The sequence below is a fragment of the Heptranchias perlo genome, chromosome 24 (assembly GCF_035084215.1).
Source record: "Heptranchias perlo isolate sHepPer1 chromosome 24, sHepPer1.hap1, whole genome shotgun sequence".
Taxonomy (NCBI): domain Eukaryota; kingdom Metazoa; phylum Chordata; class Chondrichthyes; order Hexanchiformes; family Hexanchidae; genus Heptranchias; species Heptranchias perlo.
The window spans coordinates 15,498,923-15,526,653 of record NC_090348.1 but is presented as its reverse complement, the minus strand read 5'-3'; the positions used below and the strand labels follow the sequence as shown (position 1 = coordinate 15,526,653).

Below are 27,731 nucleotides of genomic sequence, written 5' to 3'. Positions count from 1 at the left end.
AAGTGCAAAAGAAATGCCAAAAAATCTTTTGGGATTTTAGCTGCTGAACCTGTTTCATTTCCTGACCCTGTGGAACCACTTTGATGTAATTGCCAGCTCAAGTAACTAAACAAGTAGCCAAAAATGTCTCATACTTACAGAATTGTGTGTCTCTAATAACTCAAGACAGACTTCAGAAGAAGCAGCTATTTTTTGTTAAATAAAAATAGGAATCATCAATATAGTAAGTAAAGGATGCTTAATGATGTACCGATCTTTAACAGCACAAGTTTTATTCTTGCATGTATACAAAATATCAAAGCCTTGCCTACTAATGGAGATGCAACTTGTATTCAACACTGCTAGGTTGAGTGTTTTATTTAAACCAGTTGTTATGTGTGTGTATTTATTACTTACTGTAAACATTGAGTTTTAATGGATATTGTGAATCATGCATACTCCAGAGACTTTTTCTCATGTCCAGTGCAAGGCATTGCTTCCACAGGCAAGGTCACACTCTATGAAACAAAATGTGAATGTATGCTTTAAATAATTTGTGGCCTCAAAGTGAACAATGAATCCTTTTCTAAGCAAGTAACGCAGAAATAATGTGGATTACAATCGTAAACTCTAGATTTCTCTGATTGATGGACAAGTAACAGTCTGACAGACCATATATCTCAAGTTACAAACTACAAAAACAGAAGCAGAAGTAAACAGTTAAATACACTAGATTATAATAACTTGTGGAACTCTTGTCTCCTTCAAAGCAATAAAAAATCAGAATCATTTAGTTGTTCTCTGTCATACCTTAAACCACTTGTATCCTTGATTATATGCTTGTATGCTTGATTATATGATTATATGTTTGACTCTGTTTGACTCCACCCATTACCGCAGTACATTGAAAAAAAAATTCCAAAACTGGGTGTGGGCTCCAGCATTTATTTGTATATCAGCATTATTTGAGCATGAACCTGTCAATCAATTGCAGCATCAGACACTCTGGCTTAGCAATCCCAAATGGTTAGCTCTGTCTTACAGCCTGTAATCAACTTTTTAAACAATCACATCTTTTGAGGCAGAAAGCATGTGAACACCTACCTGTTAGTCCCCTCTCCCTTATCTGATTGCCAGATGAAACACTGTGGCTTGAATATTGGAAACTGCTTGTCTTTGGCATTCTCTTGTGAACGATAAGGTGTGAAAGCTTTCACCTCATAGCTTGTTTATAGCCTTGATAATTTTCTTTTCAAACGTAATCAAGAACATTAGAAAAGAAAGGTAACTCAGTCACATAATGCATGTACCTAATGAGCCATAGACGGTGGGAGTCCCGGTCCAGGTAATATATATTCTGTCTGAACTGTTGCCTGCCAGCCATGCAGTAACCAATTTAAATGATTACAACAACAACAATGTGCATTTATATAGTGCCTTTAACGAGGTAAAATCTTCCCAAGTCACTTCATAAGTGTGCTTTCAGACAAAATTTGACACCGAACCACAGAGATTAGAACAGGTAACCAAAAGCTTGGTCAAAGAGGTAGGTTTTAAGGAACGTCTTAAAGGAGGAGAGAGAGATAGCAAACAGGAGAGGTTTAGGGAGGGAATTCCAGACCTTAAGGCCTAGGCAGCTGAAGGTACGGCCGCAAGGTTGGAGCGATTAAAATCGGGGATGCAGACCAGTCACAAAGCCCCCTGAAAGAAAGATAGAACTCAGATCTGTACAATGGAGACTTTTATAAGCTTGAGACACATTCTCACTGGGAATGAAGTGGGGCAAGTGGAGTATGTTTCAATGGGGGAGCATTTGGGGAACAGTGATCATAATATCATTAGGTTTAGAAAAATTATGGAAAAGGACAAGGAACAATCAAGTATGAAAATACTTAACTGGAGTAGAGCAAATTTCAATGAGTTAAAAAGGGATCTTGCCCAGGTGGATTGGAATCAAAAATTGGTAGGCAAAACAGTAATGAATAATGGGAGGTCTCAAGGAGGAGATGGTTCGGGTACAGAGTAAACACATTCCCATGAGGGACAAAGGAAGAGCATCCAAAGCTCGAGCTCCCTGGATGACTAAAGATGTAGAGATTAAAATGAAACTGAAAAAGGAGGCTTATGACAAATGTAAGGTTCATAATATAATAGAGAACCAGGCTGAATACAGAAAGTAAGGAATCTTACAACACCAGGTTATAGTCCAACAATTTTATTTGAAAATCACAAGCTTTCAGAGCTTACCTCCTTCGTCACTCACCTGACGAAGGAGGAAAGCTCCGAAAGCTTGTGATTTTCAAATAAAACTGTTGGACTTTAACCTGGTGTTGTAAGATTCCTTACATTTGTCCACCCCAGTCCATCACCGGCATCTCTACATCATGAATACAGAAAGTACAGAGGAGATCAAAAAAGGAAATAAGAGGGGCAAAGAAAGAGTATGAGAATAGATTAGCAGTTAACATAAAAGGGAACCCAAAAGTCTTTTATAAACATATAAAAAGTAAAAGGGTAGTCAAAGGAAGGGTGGGACCGATTAGGGACAAAAAAGGAGATCATCTTGTGGATGTAGGGCATGGTTGAGGTACTAAATGAATACTTCGCATCGATCTTCACTAGAGACCATGATGCTGCCATTGTAGCAGTAAAGGAGCAGGTAATAATGATATTGGATAGGATAAAAATAGATAAAGAGAGGGTAATTAAAAGATTGTCAGTACTTTAGAAAAGTCACCCGGTCCCGATAGGATGCATCCTAGGTTACTGAGGGAAGTAAAGGTGGAAATTGCTCTGACCACAATCTTCCAATCATCCTTAGGTATGGCGATAGTGCTAGAGTACTGGATTGCAAATGTTATAACCCTGTTCAAAAAAGGGGAGAGGGATAAACCCAGCAATTACAGGCCAGTCATTCTAACATTGGTGGTGGGGAAACTTTTAGAGACAATAATCTGGGACAAAATTAATTGGCACTTGGAAATGGGCTGATAAATGAAAGTCAGCATGGATTTGTTAAAGGAAAATAGTGTTTGACTAACTTGATTGAGTTCTTTGATGAAGTAATGGAGAAGGTTGATGAGGGTAGTGCGGTTGACAAAGAAAATCGTTGTTTTGAGGAGCAGGCAGAAATCCCGGCTCCAACATGCCGAAGAACCTCGTGCGCCGTTCCAGAACCTGTATGCCGGCAGGACGATATTTGAAGCAGCGATTCAAGTATTTAAAGTACTTGAAATATACATAAATCGAATTAAGAATGATGGCAAGCGATTTCAACGCTGCCTCAATGTGTTTCCCGTGCTGTGTGAAATGCGCTATGAGAAAGTAGTCGGGTTTCAGCCGGCAGCCATTTGGACATTTAAATCCCTGTTTGACAGATGGGGATAGAAGGTGAGTTATTGTAACAGGGCATTCAGTTCTCTCAGACAAACTTTTGGCTGGGAGACCTTTGTGTTTAGACTGAAAATTCTTGGTTCACACTCAGAATTGTTCTGTTTACACATATTTACCAACTTTTCAGACCTCCTCAAACTGACACCATTAGGATGGGGGGTGCAATGGCTGCATTCACGAGTACATCCGAGGACAAGCAACATCACCGTCCTCGGCAGGCACGGCGTGCACTTCTGCTACTTGCAGCTCCACAACACAGTGCTGCGCCACAGGCACCTGCACAAGAGTACAGAGGGCAACAACAGAGGGAGCGGCGTCGCAGGAGGCACTACCCTCGTCAGAGGGTCTACAGACCAAGACTCAGCTTCCCGGACCTCTCTGAGGAGCAGTGCATACGGAGGCTGAGAGTGAGTCGCCAGGTAGTCGCAGACATCTGCAACCTCCTTCATGCCGAGCTGCTCCCGGCTGGGCCTGGCGGCATCCCATTACCCATCGCAGTTAAAGTGAAACTGCCCTCAATGACAGTATTGGTAGGAGCGACCACCGCACAGTCCTCGTGGAGATGAAGTCCCGCCTTCGCACTGAGGACACTATCCAACGTGTTGTGTGGCACTACCACCATGCTAAATGGGATAGATTCAGAACAGATCTTGAAGCTCAAAACTGGGCATCCATGAGGCACTGTGGGCCATCAGCAGCAGCAGAATTGTATTCCAGCACAATCTGTAACCTCATGGCCCGGCATATTCCTCACTCTACCATTACCAACAAGCCAGGGGATCAACCCTGGTTCAATGGGAGTGTAGAAGAGCATGCCAGGAGCAGCACCAGGGGTACCTAAAAATGAGGTGCCAACCTGGTGAAGCTACAACTCAGGACTACATGCATGCTAAACAGCGGAAGCAACATGCTATAGACAGAGCTAAGCGATTCCACAACCAATGGATCAGATCAAAGCTCTGCAGTCCTGCCACATCCAGTCGTGAATGGTGGTGGACAATTAAACAACTAATGGAAGGAGGGGGCTCTGTAAACATCCCCATCCTCAATGATGGCGGAGTCCAGCACGTGAGTGCAAAAGACAAGGCTGAAGCGTTTGCAACCATCTTCAGCCAGAAGTGCCGAGTGGATGATCCATCTCGGCCTCCTCCCGATATCCCCACCATCACAGAAGCCAGTCTTCAGCCAATTCGATTCACTCCACGTGATATCAAGAAACGGCTGAGTGCACTGAATACAGCAAAGGCAATGGGCCCCGACAACATCCCGGCTGTAGTGCTGAAGACGTGTGCTCCAGAACTATCTGCGCCTCTAGCCAAGCTGTTCCAGTACAGCTACAGCACTGGCATCTACCCGACAATATGGAAAATTGCCCAGGTATGTCCTGTCCACAAAAAGCAGGACAAATCCAATCCGGCCAATTACCGCCCCATCAGTCTACTCTCAATCATCAGCAAAGTGATGGAAGGTGTCGTCGACAGTGCTATCAAGCGGCACTTACTCACCAATAACCTGCTTACCGATGCTCAGTTTGGGTTCCGCCAGGACCACTCGGCTCCAGCCTCATTACAGCCTTGGTCCAAACATGGACAAAAGAGCTGAATTCCAGAGGTGAGGTGAGAGTGACTGCCCTTGACATCAAGGCAGCATTTGACCGAGTGTGGCACCAAGGAGCCCTAGTACAACTGAAATCAATGGGAATCAGGGGGCAAACTCTCCAGTGGCTGGAGTCATACCTAGCACAAAGGAAGATGGTAGTGGTTGTTGGAGGCCAATCATCTCAGCCCCAGGACATTGCTGCAGGAGTTCCTCAAGGCAGTGTCCTAGGCCCAATCATCTTCAGCTGCTTCATCAATGACTTTCCCTCCATCATAAGGTCAGAAATGGGGATGTTCGCTGATGATTGCACAGTGTTCAGTTCTATTCGCAACCCCTCAGATAATGCAGCAGTCCGTGCCCGCATGCAGCAAGACCTGGACAACATCCAGGCTTGGGCTGATAAGTGGCAAATAACATTCGCGCCAGATAAGTGCCAGGCAATGACCATCTCCAACAAGAGAGAGTCTAACCACCTCCCCTTGACATTCAATGGCATTACCATCGCCGAATCCCCCACCATCAACATCCTGGGGGTCTCCATTGACCAGAAACTTAACTGGACCAGCCACATAAATACTGTGGCTACGAGAGCAGGTCAGAGGCTGGGTATTCTGTGGCGAGTGACTCACCTCCTGACTCCCTAAAGCTTTTCCACCATCTACAAGGCACAAGTCAGGAGTGTGATGGAATACTCTCCACTTGCCTGGATTAGTGCAGCTCCAACAACACTCAAGAAGCTCAACACCATCCAGGACAAAGTGGCCTGCTTGATTGGCACCCCATCCACCACCCTAAAAATTCACTCCCTTCACCACCGGCGCACAGTGGCTGCAGTGTGTACCATCCACAGGATGCACTGCAGCAACTTGCCAAGTCTTCTACGACAGCACCTCCCAAACCTGCGACCTCTACCACCTAAAAGGACAAGAGCAGCAGGCGCATGGGAACAACACCACCTGCACGTTCCCCTCCAAATCACACAGCATCGGACTTGGAAATGTATCGCCGTTCCTTCATTGTCGCTGGGTCAAAATCCTGGAACTCCCTTCCTAACAGCACTGTGGGAGAACCTTCACCACATGGACTGCAGCGGTTCAAGAAGGCGGCTCACCACCACCTTCTCAAAGGCAATTAGGGATGTGTAATAAATGCCGGCTTTGCCAGCAACGCCTACATCCCATGAATGAATAAAAAAAAAACGTCTTCGCCTCTGGATCATTCCAGGATGCCACTGGTGACAACGCTGGGGTCGCTCAGTCATCTGCCACAAGTGGATAAGACAGGTCACCGATGGTTTATTTCGCAAGGCCTCGCAATACGTCAACTTCCCCATGGATGACCTCTGCCAGACGGAGAGGGCAGTGGGATTCCACTCTGTGGCTGGCTTCCCACGTGCACAGGGTGCAATCGATTGCATCAACATAGCAATCTGAGCACCTCCACATGAACCAGGTCTGTTCATTAACAGAAAGGGATATCGTTCCATCAACACTCCGCTCGTTTGTGACCATCGCAGAAGATTTCTTCACGTGTGTGCGAAATTTCCTGGCAGCCGCCATGATTCATTCATTCTGAGGGAATACAACATCCCAGACCTCTTCCACGCACCGAACAGCCTTAATGGCTGGCTCCTGGGGGACCAGGGCTATCTCCTGCACGTGTGGCTCATGACACCTCCGAGGATCCGCATCAGCGAGCAACTGCGTCGATACAATGACAGCCACATCGCCACCAGGTCGGTCATTGAAGATGCGATAGGACTGCTGAAGATGCGATTTCAGCACCTCAATCATTCTGGGGGAGCACTTCAATACGCACCAACGAGAGTGGGTCGCATTATAGTAGTGTAATGTGTTCTGCACAACATGGAGCAACAGAGAGGGGTACCGGTTGATGAGGCCCCATGCCCTCATCCACCATCCACATTGAGGAGGAGGAGGAGGACGAACCCATCAGCAGAGCACCGGCTCACCTGGCTGCTCGTGAGGCCAGGGAGTCACTCATATGTGAACGGTTCTCATAAGATCACAAAGTGAGAATAGTCCAGTCCTCACACCACCTGGAAAGAGCAGCACAAACACCAGCCCCCCACCCCTCCCTGCACAAAACAGTCCTGTAATTACACATACACCCACTGTAAAGTCACCCACTGGGAGGCATCAAGTCTCACCTTTCATGATGAAGCACATGAAAGGGCGCTATCACAAAAGCCAGTCAAGAATGGGCAAGACGTGGCAGTAGTGGTGAGAATGATAATATTTAATGTGACTTTATCAAAAACCAAATATAAATTAAAAACATGACAGTCTGTGAGACACCCTTGTGCATCCCCTTCATACTCACATAACCTTAACCTTTCTCTTCCTACTACTTCTACGTGGTGCATCCCTTGTGGCTGCAGCAGAGGTAGTGGCAGGTTGCTCACGTTCATGCCCAGACTGCTTAGATGCTTTGGGCCTACGCCCTCTGGGTTTTGGAGCCCTTGAGGGCTGCTCCACCTGCACCTGTACATAGGCGGACTTGGCCACCTGGAGAGGAGGTGGCATTGCGGGTACTAGTTGGGAGAGGGGGGCAACAGTTGAGACGTGGGAGCGCTTTGAGTGGCGTCCCCACTTCCATGTCGCCTTTCGCCATCATCCCTCTCCTGGTTCAGGCCCACTTCACTCCTACCACCCTGTTGGAGGACATGTGTGATGCCTTGTAAGCCCTGTTGTAAAGTTTTTGTCTGCCTGTTTAAGGCAGCAAAATGTTGTTCACCATGAGTCCAAATGGCTGTTGTCAGGGCCTGAATGGACTCATTTGTGAACCATACTTGAAGCTCAATGGAGGCTAGCCTTCTCTCCTTCGCAGACATTCCTGCACTTACCTGCCACACTATCTCAGTCATTTCAGCAGTTATGTGTGACACTATCTCAGACAGTTGCTCACGTCCCTGTGACACTATCTGAGATTCCCTTACGTACCTGTGCCACCATTCCACTAATGCAGGAGTTGGACTCCTCTGTCCTCTGCACTATCGTCGAGAGTGTGCATGGCACCTGTTCCAGTACCTCGCAAATATGCTGCTGCCCCTCGATCATTCTCCTCTTAAAGGACGGCCCTGGGGTTCAGCATCTGCGTCCAGCTGAGCAGAGCCTGTAGAGGAGTGCACCCACCAACGTGGATTCTCCTGCTCACTTGTGTGTGGTGACTCTCCAGGTGCCAACCCAACTAACTGACTACTAGGACCCACCGAGGTGTGAGTATCTGCGCTGGTGGATGGCTCACTAAGATGTGACGGTGCACCCTCAGAGGCCGAGCGGACTGCACACCCACATCACCTGCTGTCATCTGGAGTGTCTAGATTTAAAGGGCCATTGCTCCAATGGATTTTGCTGGAGTAAAGAGCAAGAAGACCCAATGGAGCAGCACGGGGCAAGGCTGCTCTAAGTTTCAGTGAAGCCTCACTTGAGGTGCTGTTGGCCGGGGTGAGAAGGAGGAGGAGGATGGGGGAAACTATTTTACCTGGCTGACAGGAGGAAGTGCCCTGCCTCTGCCAGCAAAAAGGACTGGTTCGAGGCGGCAGAGGAGATCACGAGCAGAAGCAACATATCCCACACTTGGGTCCAGTGCAGGAAGCGTTTCAATGACCTAACTAGGCCAGCAAAATTGAGTACACTCTGAGGAATTGTCCTCAGCCGTCACTTTGGTCATTGAAGGGCCTGTAAGAGAACAGAAGGCAACGTCAAGCATCATCACAGATGTGACATGTTGCGATGAGCATACTGAGGTGTTCAACATACCAAGCATTGTTAACATCAATTCATATTGTGTGTCATGCATGTTAAAGTTGTGTCATCAGACGTTTGTGGGGTGCCAGTCTCAGCGTCTCCGATGGACAGGCACTCGAGGGTGTGGCTGATCTCCAGGGCCGCCTCCTCCGCCTCTGTGAGGACCACTATTTGTTGTGGCTCGCCTCAGTCCTCACCCTCTCGTGTGCATGTTGTGCTCTTCTTCTAGAAGGGGAGAAAATTCAGACGTTTGAGTGAGTGATGGTGAAGTGGTCAGCCGATGAATGCATTGCTTTGGGTGAGGCTGACCATGAAAGAGGTGCATCAGAGGGTGAGTATCAGACAGAGACATCATATTGGATCAGGATTGGGGTGAGTGGTCGTGGTAGGGTCACAAATGGGGAGATGAGGAAGTGCAGGTAAGTTGAGGATGAGGCTTAAGGGGATGTGAGGAGTGATGTGATGGGGTAGTCTTGGCAGTGCAGAATGATATGGGGGGGGATGGTGGTGGGAGGTGATGTGCAACATGGAATGCAGGAGAATCAGTAAGTGTACTCACTTTTGCTGACCTAGTTAGGTCATTGAAACGCTTCCTGCACTGGACCCAAGTGTGGGATATGTTGCTTCTGCTCGTGATCTCCTCTGCCACCTCGAACCAGTCCTTTTTGCTGGCAGAGGCAGGGCACTTCCTCCTGTCAGCCAGGTAAAATAGTTTCCCCCATCCTCCTCCTCCTTCTCACCCCGGCCAACAGCACCTCAAGTGAGGCTTCACTGAAACTTAGAGCAGCCTTGCCCCGTGCTGCTCCATTGGGTCTTCTTGCTCTTTGCTCCAGCAAAATCCATTGGAGCAATGGCCCTTTAAATCTAGACACTCCAGATGACAGCAGGTGATGTGGGTGTGCAGTCCACCCGCTGCCCAGCTTTCGGACGCAAACCCGGAAACTAGATTAACGGCCACCAATTAAGTTGCGTTTGAGTGGGGAATGATAAGTTTTTATTATTCGGGTTACTCACGCGCCCGTTCACCCCCCCCCCCCCCCCCCCCCGCTGCCATCCTGCCGGCCTTTTAAAATTGTGCCCATAGAGTACAAAAGCAAGGAAGTTATGCTAAACCTTTATAAACCACTGGTTAGGCTGCAGCCTAATGGTAAAAATAGCCTGACATACCATTGTATCACAGTAGGGACAGAACAGGAGGCTGCCATTCAGCCCATCGTGCCTGTGCTGGCTCTTTGAAAGAGCTATCCAATTAGTCCCATTCCCTTGCTCTTTCCCCATAGCTCTGTAAATTTTTTCCATTCAAATATTTACCCAATTCCCTTTTGAATGCTACTATTGAATCTGCTTCCACCACCCTTTCAGGCAGTGTTCAATTTTGGGTACCGTGCTTTAGGAAGGATGTCGAGGCCTTAGCGAGGGTGTAGAAGAGATTTACTAGAATGGTACCAGGGCTGAGGGACTTCAGTTATGTGGAGAGACTGGAAAAGCTGGGGTTTTTCTCCTTAGAACAGAGAGGCTTAAGGGCAGATTTGATAGAGGTGTTCAAAATCATGAATGGTTTGGTAGAGTAAATAAGGAGAATTTTTTTCCAGTGGCAGAAGGGTTGGTAACCAGAGGGCCCAGATTTAAGGTGATCAGCTAAAGAGCCAGAGGTGACATGAGGAAACATTTTTTTACGCAGCGAGTTGTAATGATCTGGAATGTACTGCCTGAAAGGGTGGTGGAAGCAGATTCAATAGTAACATTCAAAAGGGAATTGGGTAAATATTTGAATGGAAAAAATTTACAGGGCTGTGGGGAAAGAGCAAGGGAATGGGACTAATTGGATAGCTCTTTCAAAGAGCCAGCACAGGCACGATGGGCTGAATGGCAGCCTCCTGTTCTGTCCCTACTGTGATACAATGGTATGTCAGGCTATTTTTACTTTACTTTTCCTTATGGTGGGGAAATATTCAGCATCAGTATGTTCTTACATAGAATACTATTTGCATTTATCTAAAGAAAATAGAGGTTATAAGGAATAAGCAGCATATTCAGAAACAGTAGGTTGTGCCTCATAGATCTATTGTAACTTTTTGAGGATAAAACTAATTTGGAAGACTAGGGCTATTCAGCAGATATAATTTACTTGAAATTTCAGAAGATTTTTGATAAAAGTTCTACAAGTGAAACTTTGGAAGACAATTAAAGGTCATAAAGTTAATGGCAAATTAATTAAGTTGATTGAAATCTGGCTTAGCAATAGGTAATGGATGATATGGTGATAAGAAGTGGAGAAGTTTTGGATGGGAGAACATTGACAGTTCTTCATGGGTCTGTTCTGGATTGTCTGCTGTTTGTACTATTCATAAATGATATGGAAGAGGTACTTCTAGTGTTATATGTGTGTATTTATTTATTACATACACTTTTTTTGCTAAAGATAGTATCATTGGGAATGGAACATTTCTCTTTTATAAACATGTGAAAAGAGTTAGAAAAGAAGTTAGTCCCTATCCATTAGATAGTACAACCTCATGAACTGTCCTCTTCAACTACAGAAAGAACAGAGAAATCTCTGGCAAATCCTCCTTACTGCATAAAGCAATCAAGCAAGCTCTGGAAGACCATGCTTACCTATGCTGCATCACCAGGTGAACTTAACTTATCCACATACCCTTGGTGCACTCCAATATCCTTCTCCCTCAGGAACTTAAGTTTCTTCTTAAGACCATACTTATCACATCAACTATTAGCTCATCAACCTTGTTGAGGAGATTACATACTCAATAGGTGGAGTGGGGGGTGTGGTGAGCCATATTGTATAGTGTACTTTGACTTCCAAAAGGTCTTTGATAAATTATTGCATGGAAGACTCCTTTACAAACTAAAGTCATTGGTTATCAAGAGTTAGACTTGAATGGGGATTAATAACTGGCTACAGGGAAGGTAGCAGAGGATAGTTGTAAAGGGAACGAGGTCACAATGGGAAAGAATATTGAATGGGGTGCCCCAGAACTCTGTGCTGAGACTGTCTGCTCTGTTCCTGCTATATTAAATGATATGAAATTGGAGTCTCAATGCAAGGTAGTTAATTCACAGATGACACCAAATTAGGGAGGGTGTTGGCCAAGATCTTACAAAGAGAGCTCTACAGGGTTTGCATCTGAGCTAATCAGTGGAAAATGGAATTGATATGGATAAGTGCAAGGTACTGCATATTGCAAGCAAGAGTTAGAAGGCACATGTATTCCAAGGGTCAGGTAGAACTTGTCCAGGGTTGTTAGTTGACTAGTCACTCACCATGTCTAAACAATGTCGGAAGGTAATACAAAAAGCAAACAGGATGCTGGATTGTATTGCCAAAACAGTTGAGGACAAATCCCAGAGGTCATGCTGAAGCTGTACAGTGCCCTTGTCAGGGTAGCATGGAGCACTGTTTACAAATCTGGTTGTTGCAACTTTAAGGAGCTATCCAGATCTTTAAGGCAAGTGACGAGGCTCATCACTAATGTCTGAGGAAAGAGCTGTGAGAAACAATCTAATAAGTGAGGGCTTTTCAGCCTAAAGAAACAATGTCTCGAAGGAATCTGGAACTATGTAAGCTACTTAATGGGATAGAAAAGTGAAACTGAGTCAGTATTTTTGAATACATTAGGGCAGCAGAACAAGAAGACACAAGTTCAGGTTTGTAAAATTACTGACTGACATCAGGAAGTATTTCTTTACACATTGGGTGATTGACAGTTGGAATGGATTTCTAGGAAAAGGTAGTTGAGATCAGGACATTGGACTTATTTAAGTCTTAAATGTCTTCATCCAAACATATTTTGTCATCTTGTGATCTGTCCCAGAGGGCAGTAATCCTGTGAGAAAATAAATATTTTGTGTCACCTGATTCTTTACCTATGCTTTTTGTAGGTATGGCCGTTATCCATTTTGAATATCTTATCCAAATCTATTATTGCCAACCCTTTTCATAATTTTAAAAACCTAATTATATCCTACCTGTGCTTATGTTTCTCCAAAGTGATTAAACCTAACTCTCTCCAAGTCTAACCTTGTAACTAAGAAACCCAAGTTTTAATGCCATCCTTGTTGCCCTCCTACGCAGTTCATCAGCAGCCTTAATATCCATCACCAGATATGGGGTCAAAATTGGACACGATAATCCGAGTACAAATGAAGCAAAGTCTAATATACTATAAGTATGTGCTATTATATTTGAACGTATTGATCTGGTAGTACTTCCAAGAATCCTATTTGCTTTTCCATTCTTGTAAACATTTAGTGACGGGGTAAATATTACCCCAATTGATAAATTTAAATATAAATCAGTTTGCAATGTACTAATCTCTTTCTTGCTGCAACTTTAATATTAGTACTGATACCCTCCTCAAGATCATTAATGAAGCAATGAACAGTAAAATGTCCAGCATAGAGCTCTGGGGAACTCCACTTATCACCAGAGTCCAATTTGAAGCCAATTGATTTTCCCCAGTAATAACAAGACATCCAAGTTTTATCAAAAAGCTGTTGATGTGGAATTTTATTTAAAGCTTTCTAGAAGTCCAAGTAGTAATATACACTGGAGTCCCTTCATCCATTGTCTTAGTCAGTTCCTCAAAAAAACTAAATCAATTCAGTAGAAAGTTGTAAAAAATTACAAACATTTAAATTGACACTTATTCTGTCTACATGACCTGTGCCTCCTAAAGCCATGTTGGGTATCTCTGATAACTGGGGTATTTTCTGGATTTTTTTATATAGTAGGGCTGATTCCTCAATTGGGGGTTTGCAGCATGAAACACAGGAGCACTGCTGGGAAATTATGGGCCCGCAGTGCCCATAAATGGATGGAAAATCAGTACTGCTGGCCCATGATTTTCCAGCCAGCACTCTCTGCAAGCGCACTTCCACAACAGAAACTCCAAAACCTCAGAGTCAGCTCTGGTGTTTCTTATAATATTTAATAATATCTTCCCTACAACTGAAATGAAGCTCACCAACCTATAGTTCCTGGAATCCAATTTCTTTCTTCTTTTTGTAAACTTAGGAATTGTACCATACCACTCGAGACTCGAGCACATAATCTAGGCTGACACTCCAGAGCAGTACTGAGGGCGTGCTGCATTGTCAGAGCTGCTGCCTTTCAGTTGAGGTATTAAGGCTCTCTGGTGGATGTAAACAATCTCATAGCACTATGTGAAGAATTGTAAACAATTTTACAACACCAAGTTATAGTCCAGCAATTTCATTTTAAATTTAAAATAAAATTGCTGGACTATAACTTGGTGTTGTAAAATTGTTTACAATTGTCAACCCCAGTCCATCACCGGCATCTCCACATTATGTGAAGAATAGCAGGGGAGTTCTCCAGATGTCCTGGCCAATATTTATCCCTCAACCAAAATTAAAAAGAAAGATTATCTGGTCATTTATCTTATTGCTGTTTGTGGGAACTTGCTGTGTGCAAATTGGCTGCTGCATTTGCCTATATTACAACAGTGACTACACTTCAAAAGTAGTTTATTGGCTGTGAATTGCTTTAGGATGTCCTTAGGTCAGAGGTGCTATATAAATACAATTTTTTTTTTCATCTCACAAATGAAGACTCCAAACTGTGGCGAGCACAATTTTAAAATTGCTTGTTCTCATGATTTACAAACAGACTGAAGAAAGTTGCTTATCAAAGTTTTCATATCAAGACCATTTGATGTATAACAATGATACTATTCCTCTAATACAAATACAAGATTACAAATGTTTCTACTGTGTACTAATGTGGATTGCCTAGAAATTAAACAGCAGTAATACCTGATTGTTTGCTCAGTTGCAACCCAGGCTCTCATTCTGACTGAAACTATGCATAGATGTGAAAGTGATAACCCCTTTTGCATTGGACAGATTGCTCCAATCTTAAAGCTTTACGAAAACGTGAAAACATAGCTCTTGACAATGTTATATTACCATTAGCATTTAAAACCCATGTGCCAAGACCCAACAGGTAGATTTTATGGTTTAGTGCTCCCACTGCAGAGCTTTGCGCAATGGAGCACGTATTGGGAATTTGGGTGCGCAGGTCATCATAGCTGATTCACTGGGTAATTTTAACCTTTCCCGCCCATCGGGAAACTGACAGGATCGGGTGCCATGTTGGTTTTACATCTTTGCCCAATTTTGCTCTCCATTGAAGTCGGAGTTCCACCCGATCCCGTGGGTTTCCTGCCCGGCGAGTTACATTAAAATTACCCCTCATGGCCTCTGTGAATCTTGGTCCATAACTTATCGATAGAAAATAATGCAGGCTGCGAATTGGGTGCACTGATCCTTGCACTTGTGTTTCTGGTTGGTGCTCCTATTGCACAAAGCTCTGCGCCAGGAGTACTAAATCACAAAATTTATCTCTCCAAGAATAAGGCCCCATGCTTTCCCTCTCAGGCTGGAGCCTGTGGCTATCCAGGATGTAACAGAAAACATGGCAGGATCCATTTTAACTTTAGTTGTAAAAGAATTAAGAAATACACAACAGCATAACATGATATACCTTCAGTTGTTATCACAAGCAGATATGCTAATGGTTTTAAACCAATTTCTTGCATAGGCATCAGTACTGAGCAAATGGTAACAAATCTAGAATGTACTATCTATGAACCACTTGGTGTTTTGGCCAACAAGCCAGAGCACATAATTTCAGTACAATATGTGAACAGTGTTTTATATATATTTGAGGTTGAATGACTTTCAAAATAACATGGTCCAAAACATAGACTATGACTTCTTATATATAATTCAGTACTTTTGTGGACCTGTCAAATTATACATCTTGTGGACTTATGTTCCTTGTAGAGATTGTTTTATCGCTGACCTGCATTAAATGCTGCTCCACAAAGTTAAACAACTGACCAGAATCAAAACTAGTTATTTGCAGTGCACAGAGTGGAAGAAAGGTGTGCAGACCTCTGATCACCCAAGCATCTAAACATCAATGAACCAGTCCTCAGTGGCTAATGACAAATGGGAGAATGCCAGCAAAATTGATCATTGGAAAGGATGAGGTTAGAATAGTTGCCAAAATCCTCACGAACCATAAAGAGTTCAATGGAAATAACCTTTCCCACTGAGTCAATCAGACAAGGGAAGTAGTTATTTAAACAATATATGGAATTTGCAGGAATATATGAGAGGATAAAGTATGCTTGGCTCATGGAAAAAAAACATCGTGCAAATGATAGGACATACTAGTATGGTGATTTTCATATGGTCAGACCCAGATTGAAAACATTTTCAGAGGAGCAATCGGATTTCAGACAAGGAGAAACAATGTAGAACAGAATTTTGTACTACGTCAATTAATAGAAAATACTTAGAATCATAGCAAAGAAATGCATAGCCTTGTGACTAAGAAAATCTGGCAGCAATGCCTGTTTAAACTATTACAATAGATAAATGTGCCTGCCAATTGCAATCACATTTTTCAAGGTCTTTATAAAAGAGGCAAATGTTCTGTAAAAATGATCAAAGTTTTAACAGATTGGTTCCTACGCAATCTGAGTGTTTGCCAGGGTCTTTACATTTTGCAGAACTCTTCAACTGTTTTTCCTAGAATATGTTATGATTGAAACAATTAAAGTAATGGTATAAATAGTAATGAAGGAATCCTCAGCATTTAAAGATTCCCTGATGATCTTGCATTAGCAGCTGAAGCAGGGGCGTACATACAAAATATTTAGCTGAATATTAATCAAAAATGTTAAAAATGTGTATATCAGTAAACCAAAACAAAGCCCCTTTCATTCAGTCTTGAACAGCGTAATCTAAAATACCATCTGAACAATGATCGCCTAAACCAGATAACCTAATTGAAATATCTTGCAGTAGAATTGATAACGTTTCAAAGATCATCAGAATCAGTATAGCAACAGCAGTTCAATCTTTTGTTTATATAAAAAATCCATAAATATGGCAGTATCAAAGTGAACACTAAACTTCTGCTCAGTGAGAATCCTGATCCTATCAACTGCCATGGCTGCAACAATTAAGTTTTTCTCCATGGAATCCTTAGTACTTTTTGGCAAGACACACTCGACAACAACTTGCATTTATATAACGTCATTAACGTAGAAAAATAGACCAAGGTCCTTCACAGAGGCACAAGGAAAAATAAAATGAATGCCAAGGGGATATTAGGAGGGGTGAGCAATAGCTTAGTTTTTAAGGAGAGTCAAAAGAGGCGAGAAAGGTTTGGGGAATTCGAGTGTGGGGGCGTAAATGGCTGAAGGCACAGCCACCAATGGTGGGGTCAAGGGAGGAGGCGACGTACAAGAGGCTAGAGTCAGAGAACCAGACAATTCGGGAGAGGTTGTAGCGCTGGAGGAGGATACAGAGCTACGCAAGGGCTTAAACAGTAATAGCATTGATTGGATTGAAAGAAAATACAGTAGAGCATATCTGCTTTAATCAAGACTCTGTCAAGGTTTTGGAAGAAGTATACTAACAATAGGGCAGGTATTGCATGCTGTGTAAGAAAGGTCTGAGTAGCAGAAATTCATTTATCATGGTGGAATTCATATATAGTTAGACAGGTTACCAGTCTTGCTTAGCCTAGTCTGCATTGTATTTGCTTCAACTTTTAACTGTATCCTCATTTTTGTTTATTATTACCTTTTGAATAATTGAGCTCTGGGCACAAATCATTTAAGAGCTTCATTAGGAGAATTTCACCTTTTCGCCCTTCATAAATCAGTTACACAAGTTGGTGTGCCTTTTGCTTGCAGTCTGGAAAAACTGTGGTGTAGCATAGATAATGAAAAAGCAGTCTAAATAATTAGCACAATTTATTGTTCATAGTAGATTTGTATATTGTGTAAAAGAGTAGCATGGTTCATGAATCCACAATGCAAGTGAAACCTGAGTTTAAAAACATTTTTCAATTACAGCTAGTGTGCTCTCTCTGCCCAGTGTAAAAAAGGTTACAAGTGGATAAAAATTATGGTTATCAAGTTGACCTTTGCTATGAATGATTACTCACAGAAATACTTGGTGAATAAAAAAAACATCAATCAGTTGGCTGTTCTCTCCCACAGACAAACATGAATCTAAAATGAAATAGCTTTTCTTTGTAAAGACACTGGCTTCACTGGAAAAGGAAATCGGGTGGAGTGTAAATGGGATGCCGATTCACTCGCCCATTTTGCATTTCCGCCCTAGACGAATTTATACCCCACTGATTTTAGTTAAAGCTTTTACAGTTCTTGGATTAATTAGCTCTATCGTTATGAATGTTAAGATAACTTGGCTCTCTGATTGGTATTTGACTATAATTTACATATGGACAAAGATACAGGTTTTTCCACTTGGATGGACAATGTAGTTATGCATTAACTCAGATTCAGTTTTTTTTTTAAGAATTAAAGCAGCCTTTTACAAGTGCTCCACTGAACTACAAGAATGTAATTTTCACACAGCATCAAATAATAGTGAACATAGTTGACTAGTCAACTTCAGTAGATTACTAATTTTTGTGTATGAAAAATCAACTAAAGCCCTGATTTTAACTTTGGGCATGTTCAGGGTGAGCGGTGTATGAGGTGGGAGGGAAGCCCCCATGGACTCCTCGATGTTTTACTCCAGGGTCTCATTTTCTGCTCTTTCTCCCGCCCAAAACTGGCCAGAGTGACAGCAGGAATTGGGTTGGGAACCGGACACCACTGGGGACCAAAGGGAAAGGTTCCTGGAAAGGTAAGTCGGGCAGCAGTGGGAGTCCAGGTTGATTGCAGCCGGAAGAGGGTGGGGGGTAAAGTCTGGGGCAATGGACATGGTTTGATGACCATGCTGTCAAATATCCTGTCGGCACTCACTGGCCTCTTGCTTGAAGTTAGGAGGGCAACCAGAGCTATGATACTATACACCTGCAAGGAATCAATACCTTAAAGAGAGATGGTGTGTGGAGAAAATTGGTGAGAAAAGAAAAAATTAAACTATGAAACAGAACATAACTTGATTTCACAATGACAATAGATTGTGAAACTCGGTTCTGAATTAACTATGTTAAAATGATCATAATTAATGCTGTGACATTACAGAATTAAACATGACCATTTTAACATTGTGAAACTCAGTTCTGAATTAACTATCACAGTCATCCCTGGGTTGGACTTAATAAAGCAGTAATATTTAGTTTCAAGGATTACAGTAAATGCTGGCCAAAGTTAGCCTGTTTCAGGATATAAGGCAAATTTGCATATGTCAGTAATGCTCTTCCTGTTTAGTTCTATAACTTGGATGATCATATAAAAACATTCAACTTTTTAACCTGTTAGCTGCGCAGCTGCTATTTGGAAACAATTCTGTGGTATGCTAGTTTTGTCCTTTGCAATTTTTCTCTAGTCATTTTCATTCCTGATTTGTCTTCCTCTTCTAATTTTAATTAATGTCCTCTGCACTCTTATATTAAACCTTTAATGGTCACAACCACTGTTGGACTCCTGTAAACTGAATTTGGACACTATGCAATGCTTTTATTCGTAGATGTTTTTCTTCAAACTTATTATTTCGGCAATAAAATCTAGAAAAGAACCTCCCCTTTTTTAGCTGATCAAGATTACTTCAGTCAGTGTGACCTATTAATGACTCTTCATCAAGGCTAGGATTTACTAAACTGTACAATAAACCTTAACACTTATTTTGTAGAATGAGCACTTTGAATGTTTATTGTTAGGATCTTGCAGCCAAGTTTACTATTAATTAGTAGGGTCATACAAAGAAGGGTTCATGTCCGATTTAACCCCTGTTCACCAGGGTTCATCAACGGTCAACAGTTTGACCAAGGACGAGGCAACTTGAAACTTTTGTCAGTAGTTCTCTATTATCCTTGAAGGTAGACTAACCTCATGGTGTTGGGTTGCCAACACCCTTTACTACATAAATTACTGTAAGATAAATCATACCTGGAATATGTGAAAACCTGAAGCAGGTTCCAGCTGTTCTTTCAATGATCTTTTTTCAAACACACCTTTTATGTCATGCATTGTAGATCTAAGGTGTAGAATAGTAAATTCTCATTTTTGTTATTATTTTCAGGTATGACGTTGATTCAAAGAGTTCGAATTTATCTGAACATGTAAGTTTTTTTTTAGCTTTCCGTAATGTTTTGTTGCCACAAGCCTTAAGCCATAATATAGGAAGGTTAAACTTGAATTGTAAAGTTTTATTTTGTCTGATAATAGTAAAATTGCCTTAAGTGTTGAGTCAAAAAGTTTTTGAGAAATTGTTTGTCACAACCAGTGTTGGTCCATGTCTATTATACTTGATATGTTGGTATTGCCTTTTGAGTCTCGCCTGTATAATTACAGTAAAAATGTGTCTTGAGTGAATATCTCTTAGTTAGCTGCTGGGTCCATGGAATATGAGATAAACAATGACCAAAACATGAGTCAGGATTGGTTTCACTCATTTTCTTGAGAGCTTTTCAACAAATGTTTTTTAGGATCTATAAAGCTAATTAAGAATGTCATTTCATCGATCAATTAATACCAATAAAGTTGTTAGAAACACACCAAATGTGATAATTGTGCCTATAGTTCATTAAAGTGCTAAGGTGTCTCTTAAAATTTCTTTCTATCAAAGATCAGTGGGAAAATAATTTTTTCCCCGTTGATTTTGTGTTCTTTAAAGATAAATTTTGTGACATTACTGCAGATCTGGTAAAGTTGTTGAATTATATGTGAAAAATCAGTGAATCTTGCTGCAATCTGATGCCTCTGCAAGTTTACAACCTCTCTGCCGGTCAATTGATTTGAGAATTTTTAAAATATATTTTGCCTCCAGTTTTATAGTGTAACGTCTGATTTCTGTCCCCTCGCCCCACCAACAAAATGGTTACTTTTGACCTCTAAATTTTCTTCATATGGAGGCCGAAGATCACTTCTAAGGTTTCATTCAGCAATATTGCACTCCCAATATGGAACCTCGCTCAGTGGGTTGAACAATTGGTGCTGCATTCACTTCAGTAGCGGCTTCATGCTCAGGATACAAGATTGCTAAATTTTCCCTTAAGTTTTCGCAGCGAAGGAGGCAGAGCTTCAAGCTGCAGCAAAACCCAACAGCAATTGGTGCAGTATTCTTTCAACAATCTGTATTTAATTTTTAAAAATCAGAAAATATCAAGTAATTTAACATTAAGGAATGTCCTGAGTAAGGAAAACAAGTATATCCATGCTGCTTGCTTACATAAACCACTGCATTCCAAAGGTAATTGAAAAGTAAAATGCTGTGCAATGTTTTGACATATATTGCTATATAAATTCTATTATTAAGAAGAAGAAAAAATACTAACATTGGGTCAAGTTAGCATGTTGACTATGCTTCAAAGGTTATCTCATTGTGTGTGATCATTCTGCCAGGCCTTGTTGTTGATGTATGTGATGAGGTGTGTATCCACTCCTGTTATTTTTGGGCACTAAGACCATGGGGAGTGGATGGTGACAGCAAGCTAGGCTCCCAATAAGTCATTACAGGTGTCCCTGATTAAGTAAGCAAGCAAAGGGGTTATAAAACCCAATCTTTCAGATCAGGGTCAGATCTTTAGAGAGGAGAGATATCGGCCTGTGATAAGTGTTTTTTTTTGTCATTGTGAAGCTAACAATAAAAATGTGCAGTTCAGTGCTGAACTGCCTTTAGTTAACTAGGTTGAATTGATGTTGAGAATACAAAGGGGTGATACAAATACTGGCCATCCTGACCCAAGGGACACTTGATCACACGTACTCATTATAGAGTATTCTCTTTAGCCAGCAAAAAATGGATCAAAAATTGACCATTTTAGCTCTGAAATAATCAGCTCATTTTTTCAAGTCCTGAACCTTGATTGGCTAAAAAAAGGCATTAGAGCAAGTTTTCAGCCAATGAAAGGTCAATTCTGGATGAGATGTGTAACATCTTGAAGTATTAATTTCCAGAGGTTATACTGAGGTTTTACAATGCAATAGTCAGATAACACTTGGACTACTATGTTAATTCTGGTCGTCACCTCACAAAAAAACATATGCATGCATTGGAGTGAATGCAGAGAACAGTAACAAAACTATCTCAAATATGAATCATAGAATCTTACAGCACAGAAGGAGGCCATTCGGACTGTCGTGCCTGCGCTGGCTCTTTGAAAGAGCTGTCCCACACCCCAGCTTTTTCCCCATAACCCTGCAGATTAGTCCTCTTCAAGTATATGTCCAATTGCCTTTTGAAAGTTCTTATGGCATCTGCTTCCACCACTCTTTCAGATAGTGCATTCCAGATCTTAACAACCCTCTGTGTGAAAAGAATTCTCTTCATTTCCACTCTAGTTCTTTTGCCAATTATTTTAAATCTGTGACCCCTGGTTACTGACACACTTGCCAGAGGAAACAGTTTCTCTCTACTTGCTTTATCAAAACCCCTCATCATTTTGAATATCTCTCTTAGGTCTCCCCTTAATCTTCTCTGCTCTAAGGAGAACAAACCCAGCTTCTCCAATCTCTCCACATGACTGAAGTCCCTCATCCCTGGTAAACCTCCTCTGTACCCTCTAAGGCCTTGACATCCTTCCTAAAGTGTGGTGCCCAGAATTGTACACAATACTCCAGCTGAGGCCTAACTAGTGATTTGTAAAGGTTCAGCAAGACTTCGATTGTTTTTATATTCAATGCCCCTATTTACAAAGCCAATTGTCCCATTCGCTTTTTTAACTGCCTTATCAACTTGCCCTGCCGCCTTAAAAGAGTTGTAAAAAAGCACCCCCCAGGTCCTTCTGCTCTTGTACCCTCTCAAAATAGTACCATTTAGATTGTACTGCCTCTCCATGCTGTTCCTTCCAAAGTGCGTCACTTCACACTTATCTGCATTAAATTGCATCGGCCATGTGTCTGCTCATTTCACCAGTCTGCCTATGTTCTCCTGAAGTCTGTTACTATCCTGATCATTATTTACTATGTTGCCAAGAACTTCAAAATTGTACTCCCTCTACCCAAGTCCAGGTCATTTATATATAACATAAAGGGAATGAATTATGAAGAAAGGTTGGAAAAACTGAAGTTTGACAGTCTGGAAGGAATATGTTTAAGGAAGAATCTCATGGAGAGGAAAAAATATTGAATTTTAAAGATAAGGTAAACCCAGAGTATTACTTTAAATTAAGCCAGGAAAGTAGGAGCAGATAACTTTTAATTTGTTGAAAGTGTATTTAAAACAGCTGTAGTAACTGCTTTATTCAAAGAGTAATAAACATTTAGAATAACTTACCAGGCATAGTAGAGAATATAAACATTGGGATCATTCAAAATGGAGCTGTATGATATAATGGAAGAGATGGGGCTCCAAGAGTAACGAATTTGAATGGGCTAAATGACCTTTTCTTATCCTTGTCCTCTTTCTTCCTATGTTCTTAAAAGTATAGTTAAACAAATAAAAAAATTTTTAGAGGGAAAGAAGGAAAGACAATGGGGAAGTGACGGTGAGCACAAGCACAATGTTTAAATTGTACTTTTATGGCGTTGTGCAGGGACAAAATGAAAATTGTGTCTCTTCTTGGAGTAACACGTGGGGTTGAGAAACTGCAGGGAGAGATTAGGGAGTGAGAGATGAACTTGGGTGACTTGGGGCCTGGGAGCACTTGGGACAGGGTGTGCGTGAAAACTCTAGGGCAAAGGTGTGGGAAAATTCAGGAGGGTTTAAGTTGTGGGAATATTCTGGGAAGGAGCTGAGGTCATAGCATTGGGGGAGGGGTCTGACGAGTGAGCACTTGAGTAAGTGTCTAAGCCAGGTGGCAGGCTGAACTAGTGAGGATCTGGAGACACTGTGGACAGTGGGCATTTTGTTGAGATCTGTGGGCATCCAGGAGTATAGGGACCCCAGGAGTGGCTGCATGCAAAAGAGGAAATGATTTCACATGGCTTAGGCAGCTTTAAAGTGACATTTCCTTTCCAGTCATAGATCAGGCATGAAATTTGTAACTTGGTAAAAATGTCCCAATTTCAATATTTTGGTAAAATATTTTAAAATAAAAACAAAACATGAATCTGCACGTAATCTTTTTTAATTTTGCAAAATAGTATATTGAAATTGCATCATTTTAAGACTGTTCTGAGCAGGCAGTACGGATCCTGTGAGAACAGAGACCAAAAGATACATTTTCCAAATTTGCACTCCTGACACTGAGCTTGAGGAGTTTCAGTAAGAAGGTCAGTGGGCCTCACAGGATTTTCCTTCCATTTAAAAAAATGAATGGATGGAAAATCCTGATTTGTACTCCTGGTGGACAAAGCTCTGTGTTGAGAGTGCAAAATCACAAAATATACCTTCAGCAGTCAGGTATCAAATTAAAACAGATTTGAAAATGAGGATATAGCTCAAGTTCGAAATTACTGAACAGGGCTTCATAAAATGCATACAATTATTTTGGTGTTCTAGCAATTATCACCATTGTACTATCTCTGACCTATATTAGCAACAGATGCATTAACACGTTTATATTAAATTCTTTTGTTTACTTATTTTGGGAAGGCAATATGTTTCGCAGGAAAAGAGAGCCTGTTGGGATATTCTGAGGTGGGAAGAAGAGGCATCATGCCACAGGAACATAGGAATGGGAGTAGGCCATTCAGCCCCTCGAGCCTGTACCACCATTCAATTAGATCATGGCTGACCTGTATCTTAACTCCACCCACGCGCCTTGGTTTCATAGCTCTTAATACCAATGTCTAACAAAAAATCTATTAATCTCAGCTTTGAAATTTTCAATTGACCTAGCCTCAACAGCTTTTTTGGAGAGTGAGTTCCAGGTTTCCACTACCATTTGTGTGAAGAAGTGCTTCCTGACATCACCCCTGAATGGCCATAACTTCAGGTTAAGCTCCCTTGTTCTGGACTACCCCACCAGAGGAAATAGTTTCTATCTATCTACCCTATCAAATCCTTTAATCATTTTAAACACCTCAATTAGATCACCCCTTAATCTTCAATACTTACAGGTTTGGGTATGGGAAGGAGGGACATCACACCATGTCCTTAGTAGGTGAAAAGGAGATATTGCATGCCAGAGGTTTTGGGAATTGGGAAGAAAAGCATCTGATGGATTTGGAAGGCAAAAAAGAGAGACAGCAGGCTGTGGGAAATAACAAGGAAAGACATCATGCTATAAGTATGGGAGGTGGAACGGACAGGCCTGAAAAGTGGGCAGTTGAGACAACCTGCCACAATTATTGGAGCTGCAAGAGAGAGACAGCACATCTGGGAGGAAGCAGAGACACAGCATGATACACGGCTGGAAGGTGGGAAGAAAAGGGAACCTGTTGCAGGGCTTGGAGGGTGAAGATATTTTCCATTTACTTTGTAGCAGCTATTAATTTATTTGTAGAAGTCTGCCCACCCCTCTCTACTTTCAAGTTCTGGAGGAGAAGTATCACAGGAGGCAAGCAAGACATAAGAATGTGAGAAATAGGATCAGGAGTAGGCCATACGCCCCCTTGAGTCTGCTCCGCCATTCAATAAGATCATGGCTGATCTTCTACCTCAACTCCACTTTCTTGCCCTATCCCCATATCCCTTGATTCCCTTAGTGTCCAAATATCTATCGATCTCAGTCTTGAATATACTCGCCGACTCACCATCCACAGCCCTCTGGGGTAGAGTATTCCAAAGATTCACAACCCCCTGAGTGAAGACAGATGTGATTACACCTTTTGTTGAGCGGCCATGCAGCAGTCCTTTTCAGGACCCCTGGTTAGGACGCTCATTGCCCATAAAGTACAGCCAATAAAGTACTTCATGATGCGTAGTCATGGTTGTACTGTAGGAAATGCAGCAGCCAGTTTGCGCACAGCAAGGACCCACAAACAGCAATGAGATAATGACCAGATAATCTTTTTTTAGTGATGGTTGATGCATCTGCATCTCATATGCGTGGAAATTGTCCACAGGAGCTGAAAATTCTCAGCAGCCAAAGCCCAGGTGAAATCTCCACTCTGGGGCTGAAGCAGAACTAAGCTCCCAGGCTCCAATGAGAGGGCCAGGCCTGTGCAGGGGAAACTTCTTGCAGGCATTTCTAACATTGCATTATTCATTTAATGTATAAGTTTAATTATTTTTGTGGATTTGTCAGTTTCATGTGTTTGTTATGTTAGAAACCTTTGCCTGAATTTCTGCGAGGGTTGTTCCAATCTCCCACCATAACTTCAGAGGAAGATTGGCGGAACTCCGGGAGTAACAGCTAAAAATGGCCATTTGTGCCGTTTCTCCAGATGACCTGCCGATCTTCCACCAAAGTTACGGTGGGAGGTGAAGAGAACACCTGTGGAAATGCTAGGCGCTTGTTTTTAAAACCATATCCTGGGGCATTTTCAAAAAATATTGATTTCATTGGTTCTCATTCTATGGTTACTAATAATAGTTGTATGCTGAATGTTTTTAATTGCAACTTGTTTTCAAATATATTCTGAATTTCAGGATTTCCTGGGTCAAGCATTCTGCACATTGGGAGAGATAGTTGGTTCACAAGGAAGCAGACTTGAAAAACCTCTTGTGTAAGTAAAAAAAATAGTCCTCTATATTTGTGGCAAACCAACACAGGCAGTCTGGGAAGTCGTTCAAACGGGCCTTGTACTATCTATGTATAGATGGTCAGCTTTAGATTCATGCAAGATGTTGAAATGCACTATCTATAATTTTGACTCTCAAACAATTAGGAAATGATCACCACTTTGTGTTGCTTGAAGCTGGGTAAGCCCGTAGCATCCTGTTATATTTACGGTGACGAATCTTTTTGGACACTCCTTCTCGTTTGATGATGTGACTTGTGAATTGAGTTTGGGAAAGTTGGCTAAACAGTATTGTTTCGCACATCATTTCTTTTGTCATTTTAAAGAGATACTGGGGCCAATTTTAGTTTCTGTTGCTCTTCAGAAAAGGGTATAGATGGGTCATAGCGGAGTGTGAAATGCGGCAGAGATCAGTCCTTTATGATTCTAGCCCATTCTGCGCCCCGTTGAAGTTGGTGGTCGCGTTGGGATAGGCACAGAATCTCCCATCCAAAAACAGGCAGAAGCTTTATTAAATGGGAAATGGAACCAGGGCTGTCTTCATACAATTTCCCAATGTGCAGGCATTCAGCAAACCAAGGTTGCTAGCAACTGAGAGGTCAGGTGGCAGTTCAGTTAAAGGATGTAGTAATAGAAAAGTTAAATGTTTTATGGGATTCCTGGACCATTTTGGATTTTTTTTTCCCTCTTGCACTTTGATTTTCATAAACCTCTGCCATTCATCCTTAATTTTAAAATGTTTTGCTTTAGCACCACTGTGGGTATCAATGGGTTTCCCTGTGAGAATCCTCATATCTGTATGTTTGGAAGAAGGGGATGACCTATGGAGGATGCCGGGCAGGTCAGGCTGCAGGAGAGATTCTCCATACTGATTCATAGATACCTGTATACCTGCATCTGGAAGCAGAAGTGAACATAGCTCACTTTGGCAGATGATTAGAGACTCCTCTTCATAAAGGGAGTGGGCACTAATAAGATATGTGACATTAAGGTACTGCGCTCTGAATACTTTCTCAGAAGCACCCCAATGTCAGGATGTCATGCTTTCAGTGACTGCATGAATGGTTCTTTTCCTATCTATCTGAATGCAGCCAATGCAGGTCAAGGAATAGGTTCTCTTCTCTCCCATGCATATCACCTTCAGAATCCTCCAAGGATCTATCCTCTGCTTTCGTATCCTCTTGGTGGCATCATCTGCAAGCATGGGGTCAGCTTTCACTTGTACTCTGATGATACCCAGTTGTATCTCTCCATCACTTCTCTCAACCTCTCGACTACCTCTGTATTTGTCAGACTACCTATCTGTCGTCAAGTCTTAGATGAGTCACAACTTCCTCCAACCCGACATTAGGAAGACCAAAGCCATCATCTTCAGTCCTCACTACAAGCTCTGCTTCCTACCCATTGAGTCCATCCCCCTACCCAGCCACTCTCTTAAGCT

General features: G+C 42.1%; 1 protein-coding gene across 1 annotated transcript in view; it reads left to right on the top strand.

The window, feature by feature from the left end:
* The window catches only part of LOC137341585 (copine-8), a 342,934-nt gene that overhangs the window by 110,870 nt on the left and 204,333 nt on the right, over positions 1-27,731 (top strand). The window contains exons 5-6 of the mRNA XM_068004804.1: positions 19,803-19,842; positions 26,199-26,275. Coding sequence (XP_067860905.1) covers positions 19,803-19,842; positions 26,199-26,275 — 117 coding nt within the window. The remainder of the gene's footprint in view (positions 1-19,802; positions 19,843-26,198; positions 26,276-27,731) is intronic.